This window comes from Phascolarctos cinereus, unplaced genomic scaffold, assembly GCF_003287225.1.
Source record: "Phascolarctos cinereus isolate Bilbo 61053 unplaced genomic scaffold, phaCin_HiC Scaffold_1;HRSCAF=81, whole genome shotgun sequence".
Classification (NCBI taxonomy): Eukaryota; Metazoa; Chordata; class Mammalia; order Diprotodontia; family Phascolarctidae; genus Phascolarctos; species Phascolarctos cinereus.
In genome coordinates this window covers 105,125,429-105,139,030 of record NW_027555514.1, presented here as the reverse complement: position 1 = coordinate 105,139,030, position 13,602 = coordinate 105,125,429, and the positions used below count along the sequence as shown (strand labels likewise).

The 13,602-nt window shown below is 41.7% G+C and overlaps 1 protein-coding gene across 1 annotated transcript in view; it reads right to left on the bottom strand.

The window, feature by feature from the left end:
• SVOPL (SVOP like) overlaps positions 1 to 13,602 on the bottom strand; it is a 59,623-nt gene that overhangs the window by 16,024 nt on the left and 29,997 nt on the right. The window contains exons 9-10 of the mRNA XM_078149890.1: positions 10,942 to 11,015; positions 4,414 to 4,616 (exon numbers count right to left, since the gene is read on the bottom strand). Of these exons, the coding sequence (XP_078006016.1) occupies positions 4,414 to 4,616; positions 10,942 to 11,015 (277 nt within the window). The remainder of the gene's footprint in view (positions 1 to 4,413; positions 4,617 to 10,941; positions 11,016 to 13,602) is intronic.

Genomic DNA, 13,602 nt, shown 5'->3' with positions numbered 1-13,602 from the left:
TTGAATTGACCATCCACAATAGTAGAAGGAGTTAGTAGAATGTAAACTCCTTGAGGGCAGGGACTGTTTCTCTTTTATATTCCTATTCCCAGTGCCTAGCACTGGTACTTATTACTTCTTACTAAATGTTTATTTTATCCTAGCGGAGGCTTTGAGATTACACAGTAGATAGAGCACCAGATCTAAACTCAGGAAGACTTGAGTTTGAATTTTACCTCAGACATTTATTATGATTCTAGACATGTCACTTAGCCTCTGTCTGCCTCCATTTTCTCATTTGGAAAGTGTGAATAATAATAATAATAATAGCACCTCATCTCTCCTAGTAATCAGTATTTAAGGCACTAAATTCCCATAGTTTCAGAAAGTTTTGAGCTGACCTTTCCCTGGCCCAGAGAATATTCCAAACCACTGTTTCCTGACCACCACTGGATCGTACAAATCAGTTCTTGCAGGAATTTGGGGGGGAAAGAAGAAAGTGACAAGCTAGAGTGGAAGGGATTGCCAGCAGGTAGGGGATAAGGGAAGGAAGAGGAAGTGGTGAAGAAGAAGAGAAAGAAAGACAAGAAGCGGGACCACTGATCTCCAGAGAACTGGAGCAGGACCCTGAGAGGGAAGCAGAAGGACCGAGGTGGCGTTCTTTGACTTGCTGATGACAGATGATCTCACGCACACTTGAAGATTCACATGTGCGGTCATAAACACAAAGGAACAGAGAAATACGATTGCTTCATCAGAGCAGAGATACCCACGTACAGATAGGTTGTTTCAATTGTGTCCGACTCTTCGTGACCCCATTTGGGGTTTTCTTGGCAGAGATACTGGAATGGTTTGCCATTTCCTACTCCAGCTCATTTTATGGAGGAGGAAACTGAGGCATATAGGGTTAAGTGACTGTCCAGGGTCACCCAGCTAGTAAGCGTCTGAGGCCAGATTTAAATTTAGGAAGATGAGTCTTCCTTATTTCCAAGCCCAGTGATCTATCTACTTCACCACCTACCTCCCTATGCAGAAGCATACCTACATAGATACAAATACATAGGTACAGCCATATAAATACATACCTTTTTACTAATGCATGAATTAAGTAGAAGAACACGGATGAATAGGTCTTCAAAAGACTCGGCAAAATCTTTTGGCAGGGATCTACTTATAGATGTTCTTGAACTCCATCACTCACTAAGATCTCCCCCCTCTATCCCCACTTTCCCCCAAGCTTTTTTCCGGATTCATAGTTTGCTCCCGGGGACTCATAATTATTCAATCCAGATATTTACATCTGTCAGCATTGGCAACACAATCCTCAGAACACTGATACGTTTGTGGGGACAGGTGGGGGTATAGGATGAGACTGCCTGCCCCTACTGCTGTTGTCATGTCTGACTCTTCATGACCCTGTGGACCATGCTGTCCATGGGGTTTTCTTGGTAAAGATACTGCAGTGGTTTGCCACTTTCTTCTCCAGTGAATTGAGGCAAACAGAGGTTAAGTGACTTGACCTATATATTCCCTTAATTCTCAATCACCTCCATGAAGGGGCAGCCCCCAAACATCCCTTCAAATTGGTTGAGGAGAGGCAACCTAGTACAGTGAAAAGAGAACACAGGTTCTGGTGGACCTCTGTTCAAATCCTGCCTGTCATTGTTACCTTAGGCAAGTCACTGCACCATTCTTGCCTCAGCTCCTGTGACCCAAAACACTCTCCTCCACCCCACCCTCCCAACACACATACTGACACAAAAGCATCACAGCATGTTGACAATGCACTGACTCACAGCCTCGCTATTTGCAGGCATTCACATTAGCTAACTTATCTCTTTCTCTTGCTTTGACACATTCTCTGTCTTACACCCACTCAAATTCTGCTCCTGGTATCCTGTCCCAAACACCCAGGGGCCGGCTACCATATTGTGTACTTCACTGATTACTAGCATCTGAAGAATGTCCTAATGCTCTATTTTAGGTAGGGGGTGTGTGTGTGTGTGGCTGGGGGGGGGTAAGATAGAAGGAGAGAGAGGGGGAGGAAGGGGGAGGGAGGGAGAAGAGAGAGGAAGAGGAGGGGAGAGAGGGGAGGAAGGGGCAGAAAAGGGAGGGGAAGAGAGGAGAAACAGGGAAAAACAGGGAGGGAGAAAAGGGGGGAAGAATGAGGGAGTCAGAAGAGGGTAGAGGAAGAAAGGGGGAGGAAGGGGGAGAAAGGACAGAAGGAAGGAGAGAGAAAAGAGATGGAAAAGATGAGAATGGAGGAGGGAAGGTAAATGGAAGGTAGAGGGGGGAGGGAGGGAGAGGGAGGGGGAGAGGGAGAGGGGGAGAGAGAGAGAGAGAGAGAGAGAGAGAGAGAGAGAAGAGAGAGAGAGAGAGAGAGAGAGAGAGAGAGAGAGAGAGAGAGACACCCCACGAGCACAAAGGTAGAAAGATAGGAGAGAGATCCAAGACTGTCTGCCTTCCAAGTTGACTGTCCCAAGTCTAACATCTTTGCTGAATTCCTCGTTTGACAGAAGAACATGAAAACCTTTTGAATTCAGACTTTGCTAACATATGATGATGATGATAGTACACCCAAAAAATAGTTTAGGCAGTATTTAGGATAGTCCTTGATAAACAGTTGGAAATAAATTGTCGTTTCTTGAAATTTCAGAATACCAAAGCCCAGTCTAGGTCCAATTGCTTTCTCCTCTATCCCAAGTGATTCTTCACTGTTCTTAAACTTATGGATAAAATAATGGCCAACAAAGATCACATGAACCTAGATTTAGAGCTTTAAGGGAACTTAGATGTGTCACCGAGTCCAGTCCTCTCATTTTGAAAAAGAAACTGAGGTCCACGGAGGTTAAGTGACTTGATCACAGTCACACAGTTTGTTTTGGGGGTAGGATTCAAACCTATGTCTTCCTACCTGGTCCAGCATCCATTACACTGAGCTATCCACCTATAGTACTTTTATATCAGTAGTACTTAAAATTCTACTGGTGAAAACTGTCATTTCCATTTCAGTCCTTCAAATTATCTTTAGTTGCTCTAATAAAGTCTCAGCCCAATGCTTCATCAGAGCATGAAGGTGAGCCTGAGTTTTCTAAGGTTAAAGTGTATAACCTTTGGCAGGTTATACCTCCAAGTTAGAGATCACAGATCCAGTACTGGAAGGGACCTCGGAGGTCTCTGAGTCCATCCTCTTCATTTTATAGATGATAAAACTGAGCCCAGGGAGGTTAAGTGATTTTTCTCAAGGTCAAACAGGTAAGTAAGCATCAGAGTTAGGATTTGAACTCATGTCCTCTGGCTCTAATCAGTGCTGCTTCCACTTTATTACGTTGCCTCTAAGGACAGACCAATAATGTTACAGCTGTGTGTCTATCATCTGATGACCAACCTAGCTGAATTTGGAGACAATCATCCTCAGAATAATGGTGATGATTTTGGGGGCTACTTCAACTCATAGAAATTATCTCCTAATTTTTAAGGCATGGAGGAGCTGTGATTTGGTTCAGCAGAAGGAAGAGGACCCATGCCAAAAAACACATTTATCTTTAAAAGTACTGAAAAAAAAAGTAGCTTTCTTTCACAAGAGACAGTAGCTTAAAAGCTTCTTGGTGTTATTGGTGTGGAAAACTCCTTTCACTAATGCCAATTAGTGAAAGTTACTTATTTTTTAAAACATTTTTTCCAATTCGTTACCTGGTGAGCAGCCTTCTTGTATGGAATCTACAGTGAGTTGAGCAGCATAGCACAACAGAAAGAGTGGTAGCTGTAGAATCAGAAGACTCAGGTTTGAATTCCACCGCCTATGCTTACTATGAGTGTGACTTTGGATAAAGCACCTTAATGACTCAGGGCCTCAGTATCGTCAGGGGGTTGGTCTAGACGGCCTCTTAGGTACCTCCCCTTCTCTACTGTACATCTGTGATCATAGATGAAAGCGTATTCAAAAGCTTTTTCAGCTGGGTAAGACTTAGCAGAGCTTATGTCCTATAGGCTAAGTTATCAAGAACCCATCCATGCCTGGATGAATAAGGATGAGGACCAATGGTGCTTTGAAGGTATGCAAAGCACTTTCCTTACGTTATCTCAGCTGATGCTAACAGCAGGTGCTTACCCTGGGTCTGAGGACAAAGTCAAACTCAAGTTGTCCTGATTCCAAGCCCTAACTAGCGTGCCACCTAGCTGCCTCTGCTAGCCAGCATTTCTTTAAAATGCCCCCAAATTTAGACTTTTTTAAACTGTCAGATTGCTGTCTTCATACTGTCCTGAACTGGGGAAGTTTGACAGTACCTAAGAGGATGGGGTCAGCTATGCTGGGCAGGAGCCCCCCCACCAGTCACATTCTCACGCCTTGTTTTGAGAACCTTAACTGCTGCTGCGCCACATAAACACGTTAAACGAAGCAGAGACTCAGTAGACGAAAGACTCCCTCCTTACGGGCAATCTCTCCCAGGGTACTGATGATCATGGTCTTGTAGTCAGAGGGAGCAAACAGGTGGCAGTGACAGGGGCTCTTGCTCTCCTCCGAGTCCTCACTCAGCACCATCTGTGTCTCCGCTTGGGAGCCACAAACCAAGTCTCGCTCCAGTAACTCAGCACTGGCCAGGATGACCCCGTAATATGCAAAAGAGATCCCAAGCCTGAAAAAGCAGAGAACAAGGAACACGTGTCAGGATTTGTAAACTTCCCTTCTAAGGCTGGGGTGGGGGTAATAAGAAAGACATCTTTTAAAAGGAAATGAAATAGCCACGTGAAAAACTTGTGCCTGTCCATATCAGAGGTGGGGGCATACTGGAATTTCTATTCCCATTAATTAAGAAGTGTCAAAGGGAGAATGTGATTATTCATTAATATAATGGGAAAAGAACTAGATTCAGAGTCAGAGAAGAACCTTAATTACCAATTTTTACACCCAGTGAAAATACAGTTATCCTTTCCACATCTCAGCTTTCCCCATCGAGGTTTCAGTGTATCACAGGTGGGCATAAGAAATTAAATGGGAATTTTGGGGGAATTTTGCAGAAACTGCAGATGACGCATGAAGGCCAGCAGATGACACAGAAAAAGGTTTGAAACTCAGAAATGTGTAAAATATACCTACAGTATTGTATAACATCAACCTATCTTATCTTTTAATACCATAATAACTCAGACTTCTTCTCTGGTACAAAGGGAGGGCCAAAAATTTTTATGTTGATTTTCCTGATTGCAGGGTACTGTGTCCCTAACCCCCATGATATGGAAGGGATAACTGTACCATGAAACCCATCTTGGAATCCACTTTGTAACCTATGATGTGAAAACAATACAAGAAGTAATTAGGACAAATGCAGTTGAATAGAGGGATCCATTATAAGAGCTCACAGATGGGTGTTATTAATAATTCACTGAGAACTGACAGGTTACTATTTTAAATAACTATTATTGCTAACCAGCTTGTCTCTGAAGAAATACATGTGTTTAATTTTTTTCCCTCTTTGAATTTCGATACCCTAGATCAGTGGTATCAATCTCAAATCAAAACAAGAGCCTCCAAACCATACATAAGAATCCCTACAGGTTGCATAATGACTTAGAAAACCACATAGTTATAGTATCAGTATTTCATTGTATTTTTATTTATTTTTTAATCTGAGTGAGTGCTTTGTGAGTCATTAGGATAGCATGTTTGATACCTCTGCCCTAAGTCAAGGCTCCTAGTTTTGGTTCCGAGTCGGATAATCTGGATTAAGACTCTAGTTCGTTCTTTTCTTTTTTTCAGGCAATTGGGGTTAAGTGACTTGCCCAAGGTCACACAGCTAGTACGTGTCATGTGTCTGAGGCCAGATTTGAACTCAGGTCCTCCTGACTTCAGGGGCAGTGCTGTATCCACTGCACCACCTACGTGCCACCAAAATCCTAGTTCTGCTGTTTATTAGCTATATGACTTTGAATAAGTCACTTCCTACTCTCTGGACCTCAGGTCTGTCAGTCATCTCATCAGCTCTCATGAACTCAATCTGAAGATAGATCTCAAATGTAGACAATTCTCAAATATATATCCAGCCCGAACCTCTCTCCTGACCTCTAGTCTTACACATCCAATTGCCTATTTAAGACACCTCTAACTGGACATCTCAGACATCTTAAACTCAACATATTCAAAACTCATTCATTCAAAACCCTCCCCCACAAGTCTCCTCTCTTTCTAAATTCCATAATACAATTATCCTTCCACATCACGGGGGCAAGGGGATGGCACCTCCCAATTTGGAAAATCCATGTAAAATATTTTGGAGTTCCCTTCCCACCAGAGAAGAAATCTGAGTTTTTCTTTTTTTTTTTTTTTTATGGTGTGTGGTTATTATACAATACTGTATGTATATTTTATGCATTTCTGAGCATCTAAACTTTTTCTGTGTTGTCTGTAGCTTCCTCAAAACTCCCCAAAAATTCCTAATTAATTTCTTATGCTGACCCACAATATATCAAAACAGCAATGGGGAAAGTCATGAGGTGGAAGGGATAACTACTTTTGAGGGTACCATATATTTTCCCAGTTACCTAGACTCACAACCTAGTTCTCCTCCTTGACTTCTCACTCTCTCTTATTTCCCACATCCAATCTGTGGCCAAGTCTTGTCCATTCTACCTTTGCAACATCTCTTATATGCCCCCATCTCTCCTGACGTTACCATCACCTTCATATAGGCCATCATCACTTCGTGCCTAGACTACTACAATAGCCCTTTGATTGATCTCCCTGCCTAAAGTCTCTCCCTACTCATGTCCATCCTTCCCTAGCTAGCAAAGTGATCTTCCTAAAACAAAATACAGGTCTGACCATATGTCTGTCTCTCTTACATACACACACACCTTCAATAAACTCCAGTAGCTCCCTATCACCTCCAGGATCAAATATAAAATCCTCTCCTTGGCTACATATTGGCCCAATTATTTTATATAACACCTTTCCAGTCTTCTTACACTTTGTTCCCCTCCACATACTTCATGATCCAGTGACGCTGGCCTCCTTGCCATTCTTCACATGTGACATTCTATCTCCCAACTTAGTGCCTTTCCACTGGCTGTCCCTTAGGCCTGGAAATGTCTCCCTCCTTATCTCTGCCTCTTGGTTTCCATGACTTCCTTCAAGTTCTAGATAAGATCACACCTTCTATAATAAGCCCTTCTCAATCCCCTTAATGCTAGTATCTTCCTTCAGATTATCTCCAGTTTATCTCTCTCTCTCTCTCTCTCTCTCTCTCTCTCTCTCTCTCTCTCTCTCTCTCTCTCTCACACACACACACACACACACACACACACACACACACACACACACTTGTACATTACTGTTTGCACGTTGTCTTCCCAATTCAAATGTGAGCCCCACGAAGGCAGGGACTGTTTTTGCCTTTCTTTGTCTCCCCAACACTGAGCAGTGTCTGACACATTATAGGAGCTTAATAAATGCTAGAAGACTGATTCTAGTCATAATTCTCAATGGAAAAGCCTTATTGGCCATTATACTATACTACTGGGCCAAGTGGCTTGCTTGCCCCATGTTCAGACCCCCTTCTTTCCAGGTCATATTTCCCCCTCTGATATCATCCTTTATATGCTTCTCTTACATAACTTTTGTTGACCATATGTTGAAGCCTACTCATATCCAAGGACAAGAACAAGAAAAGAACGTTTATTAAATTGAGTTACTATAAATAACCAATTACATCTAAAGGAGATATGGAAAATTACTCATCCAGGGCTTAGAAACAATTTATCATAAAGTAAATTCTGTCATCTGTCATGCTACCCACAATAATCTGTATTAATCAGAGATTTTCTTCCATTTGTGTCAATAGCTGAGAAATCTACACCTAAAATAGAACATAGCCAAATATAGGCACTAACTGAAATGCCCCAAATGCCCACAAGAGGGCAATATTTCTCCATGTAACCATTCCCTGATGCCATTTCCTAAGTCCCAGAGCAAGGTATGTTTATTTTTCCTCAGCAGCAACTGAGGATACCCTTTTGTTTTACAGATGAAGAAACTGAGGACTAAAGAAATACAGTGATTTGCCCAAGGTCACTAAGGAAGAATATTTTTATCACTTTATATAATACATTTAGTCAATGTTTGGCATTAAAAAAACAAAAAACCAAACCCAGAGTGCTCTCACTTCTACTCCACCAGATACCAGGATTATTATACAATGAAGTGATTGCTCAGCACACAGGGATGATGCATTTGGACGTGCACATGTTATAAAGACAAACAGCATTAAATTTTAAAAAAACAAAGCAAAAACATTTTAGGAGTAGCTGTTCAAAACTGAGACCTGTGATTGATATTTGAGAGACATAGTATGACGTAGTGGGAAGAATTCTGGCTTTGGAGTTAGATGACTTGGGTTCAAATCACGGTCACCTGGGTGACTTTGCTCACATCGATGTCTCAGTTTCCTCGTCCATGAAACAATGGGTTTAGATTAGATGACCTCCAAGATCCTTTCAGAATCTCTATCCATGATCCAATGATCCTATAAGTAAAGCCCTTCTATGAAGTTACAGAAAAATTTAAGATTATAGTATGTTTTTTTAATTAATTTTAATTAAAATTGAATTAATTTTAGTTTTCAACATTCACTTCCACATGGTTTTCCATATAAATGAAATTCCATATAAATTTTCTCTTCCCTTCCGTCCCCCTTCCCCAAGACAGTGTGAATCTGATATAGAGTACATCTTAGGGAGCTAGGTGGCACAGTGGATAGAGTGCTGCAGCTGGAGTCAGAACATCTCATCTTCCTGAGTTCAAATCCGGCCTCAGACACTTACTAGCTGTGTGACCCCGGGTAAGTCACTTAACTCTGTTTGCCTCAGTTTCCTCATCTGCAAAATGAGCAGGAGAAAGAAACAGCAAACCACACCAGTATCTCTGCCAAGAAAACCCCAAATGGGGTCAGGAAGAGTCACACATGGCTGAATAACAACAAAAGTACATTGTGTGTAACAGGCAATTAATAATACATGTTTGTTGAATTGGAATCTGGTTCTATAGTTTTCATATTCTAATTAAAAATTCTAATCTATATGTGATATATGTACACGTACACATATGTGTATATATCTATATGTGTACAAACTATAAAAAACTATTTACTTAACTAGAACTAGTCATATTAGATGATAGAGAATATACTGGGGTAACATTTCCATTTTAGTCGAATTTGCCCTATCAGATTTGATATCAGATTTGGCTAATGAAAGAGTAGCCTGAAAAAGTAAGCCTGGCTTCTGAAAAGACACAACTAAGGTTGCAGTGCTGGTAAGGGTTCAATGCCAGACCACGCCTACTCGTGAAGTCATTCCTCTGAAATAATGGGGCTGGGGTAACTGCCAAATTCCCTTGTTTGGGATCACTGCTAATCCTAACTTTGGGGGCAATCATCAGGAGCCTTATGGTAACGTGGGTAGCTATTAGAAACAGTCACTGTGGTCAGTTATCAATCAGCCATGACTTATTCACAGCCCTATACCTAGCATGCACTAAGACCACCTGATGAGTGTGTGCTTGCACAATTATAACATCCCAGATAGAGCTTGAAGAAGCCTCAGAGCTAACCTAGGCCAACTGCCACTCAAAATTCATGAAGACCTTCTACAACACCCCCGACTTGGCCTTCACTGACGAGAAACTCACTATGCCCCTGGCCAAGGCAGTCCATTCCCCTTTGAGACTGCTCTGAGATTTCTTTATGAGTTGCTGAAATATACTTCTATACTTCACCCTTTGGGTCCTGTTCTTATTAGGGAGCTGAAACCCAAGACAAGTGTTAAGGACAGATTGAATCGAATCAAACACACCACCAAAAAGAATTATCTTGACCAAGTGAGAATATCTCTATTAAGTCACTAAATCATCAGACTAGACATAAGTCTTGGTTTGTTTGGGTTTTTTGTTTGCTTTGGCTAGGCAATAAGGTTAAGTGACTTGCCCAGGGTCACAGAGCTAGTAAGTGTCAAGTGTCTGAGATCACATTTGAACTGAGGTCCTCCTGACTCCAGGGCCAGTGCTCTATCCACTACACCACCTAACTGCCAAGACGAGGCAGAAATCTTCAGACATCTTGGAAGAAGTGAAAGCCATTGGATGAAGTGGAGTAATGTTGCATAGGAAGTGTATTGGGGTTAGCTGGAGAGTCTCAGTCACACGCTGGGGGCCCTGTTGTTCTGGTTCAGTCTGTCCAACTCTACTTGGCAAAGATGTGAGAGTGGTTTGCCATTTCCTTCTCCAGCTCATTTTACAGATGAAGAAACGGAGGCAAACAGGATTAAGTGACTTTCCCAAGATTCAGATATTTCTGACTCCAGGCCCTGCCCTCTATCCATTGCACCACCTAGCTGCTACCTTGGAGGCCCTGTATAAAATAACAAACCAGTTTGGAACCCACATTCTAATATCTGGCCCGTTTAGAGAAGAGAGCAGTTCCAAATAAATTCCTAAGAGGGAATCCTATGGGGGTTTAAGAGAAAAAGAACCTCTGTCTCCTCCTCCCACCCACTTGACCAGAATAAGACTTTGTGAACTTCCAAAGGTCTAGAAGACTTGTACTTCTCATGGGTGTCCTAGCAGCGTCCTCAAAACAACTGACAGTGTTGTTTATACCGAGAGCCAAAGACAAGTTAAACATAGGGAGGAAAGGGCTCTAGAGGGAGCCCAGTCTAAAGGGAATTTCATGAGGCCTCCACAAAGAGAAAATGACTTCCAGTGATCAGGAGCTATGCGTCTGTCTACCTCTGGGTTTGAATCTCAGCCCTCAGGACCCAACTTGGAATCTTGTCTCTGCCACTTTCTGCCTGTATGATCTTATGATCCCAGCACCTACCATCTAATAGAGGCTTCTTTTCAGTGGATTCCTTCTGAGGGCTTGCAAAACAATAACGTCAACACAAAACCAGTTTTAGTCTTAACATTTTTACCATATGACCCAGATCTGCAAAGTTGTCCGCAAGTATTTGGCATCCAGCAGGTCTGCACATCTTCCTCTTTTTTCCTGATGCAACGGAAGAGAAATATTAAATTAGGGACCTGTGTGAAGGAGGAAACATCTAAGGCCCTTCTAACTAAGATCTTAGTGGGCCAGAATATTCTGGATTCCAAGATAAGTAGAATAATTCACCAAATTCCATGAATGTTTTTTTGTTTGTTTGTTTTTTGGCTAGGTGATGGGGTTAAGTGATTTGCCCAAGGTCACACGGCTAGTAAGTGTTACATGTCTGAGGCCGGATTTGAAGTCAGGTCCTCCTGAATCCAGGGCCAGTGCTCTATCCACTGCACCACCTACCTGCCCCCCATGAATATTTTTTTAACATGTGTCTTAACCAACAATTCAAAATACCTTTCCCTTCAATCCCTTAATGAGAGATAAGGAGCAAAGGTCCCTCCATGCCCTGCTGTTTTTCCCCAGGCAGCTGAGCCATTATTGTTTACTCATTTGAGTCATGTCTGAGCTTCCCATTTCCTTCTCCAGTTCTTTTTACAGATGAGGAAACTGAGGCAAACAGGATTAAGTGATTTGCCCAGAGTCACACAGCTAATAAGTGTCTGAGGCCAGATTTGAATTCAGATCTTCCTGACTACAGGCCCAGTGCCTTCTCTACTGTGTCACCTGAGTTATTCCAAGGACCCAAGTCCACTACTACAAGGAGAAGAGATAGGACTGGCTCTTCCTGGATGAGTTCCCGGAAGCCTGAAGAAAGGATATGTCATCAATCTCTGCTTAATAGCCCTTATTATCACCAATTTTGCATTCTTTCTGCTGAAATTCATATGTGACTAAAATGTAAAAATCAAGTCATATAACTGAAAAGTACCTAACAGTCATCTTTACACAGGAACCAGTTCAGAAACATTCATGGAATCCCAGCCTTTCTGACCGAAAAATGGTAGGATTGGCCCCTGGTGATCATATAAACAACTACCAATCTTACTCATGCCACCAATTGAAAAAAAAGTACATTACTTTGGCCAATCTCACTGCCCCCTTACAATGTATTATTGAGTCATTTTTTTTATATTAATGGACACAATCAAAATCATATATCCCCACAGAGCTGATGTGTCATTCTCCACAAAGTACCACCATTTCTTTCTCTTCATCACCATTTTTCAATAGGTCAAGAAACATTAACTAGTCCTTGCTCTTTCCCCCTCTCTACTACCATCACTAAGGATTGCACTATGAGTTATGATTGTTTAGCACTTTTAGAAGGGATAGGGCAATGAAATAGAAGTAGTAAGTTTTTCAAAAATTATATTTATCTAATGATCTATGCTTTAAAGTAACTTCCTAATTCCTGAAGCAGTAATTCCCCAAATTCTGCAAAGCAGCTGTGGGCACAAATCTGTCCTTAATCTTGAGAGAAAGTTCTAGATCTTTATTCTCAAGAGCTTTCAAGAAATATCTAATTTAATTTTTTAAAAACTCATAAAGTGAAGAGCAATGATCACTTACATAAATCTGATTCTGTTTGTGGTGAAGGTTTCTAGAGCCTTCTGCTAAGAATTATTCCCTTATTAATGACTACACAATATCTTCTACTTGAAAGGTCTGGGGAAAATGTCAGAAAGCCATTAAGATTAATACTGGTGTCCTCAATGATGACATCCATAGAAATGAATGAGGAAGTCCTCTTTAGGAAATGAATCAGTGATGTCATCCACAGGAAACAATCAGAGAAGATCATCTCCCCACCACAGCTTCTTTTTGTCTCCTGGACATTTAATAGTTGGAACTATGTAGTAATCAGTTGGCTGTTACTCAGTCTATAATGATGTAGGACACATACAAGCTTTACTACCCAGAAACAAGGTTTCTGAGGAAGGAAAGAAGAGCTTGGAATTCTTTTCATCCTTAGCAGGGAGGGTAAGGGTGGGAACAGAACAGGGAGTGCTGTTGTTTATCACCAATATGGTCCTTGCTATTATCAAGGGATTCAAGGGATTCCAAGGTCTGCTTTTCAGGAGATAAAATTCAGGAGATAAAGGACTCTCACTCTCTCTCTCTCTCTCTCTCTCTCATTGCTAGAGAGAAATTATTATACTTGGTACAGTGGAAAGAGCACTGGGCTTGGAGACTCATCTTTCTGAGTTCAAATATGGCCTCAGACACTTATTGTGTGATTCTGGGCAAGTCATTTCATATTGCTTACCTCAGTTTCCTCATCTATAAAATGGGCTGAAGAAGGAAATGGCAAACCACTCCAGTATGTTTGCCAAGAAAATCCCAAATGGAGTCATGAAGAGTTAGATGCAATTACAATGACCCAACAACACATTTTTTTTCCTCTTCCCAGTAATAAAGAGAATGTATACAGCAGTTCCTGCTCCTTCCCAAAAACGTTTTGGGAACTAGCCCCAAGTAATCTGAATAACTCCTACCCAGTTGCCCCAGAGCATTTACCTAAGAAATAGTTGGGAAGAGATTTTTGTGCTCTCCTAAGCCTCTGGAGTCTAGACTCATGAGAAGTATTAACCAGGTAAGACATGTACTGTGAGGTGCTAGGGAAGAGAGGATATCAAAGCCACCAAGTCAATATGCTACTGCGGACAGAGATCCCATGCTCATGAGTTACAAAGGG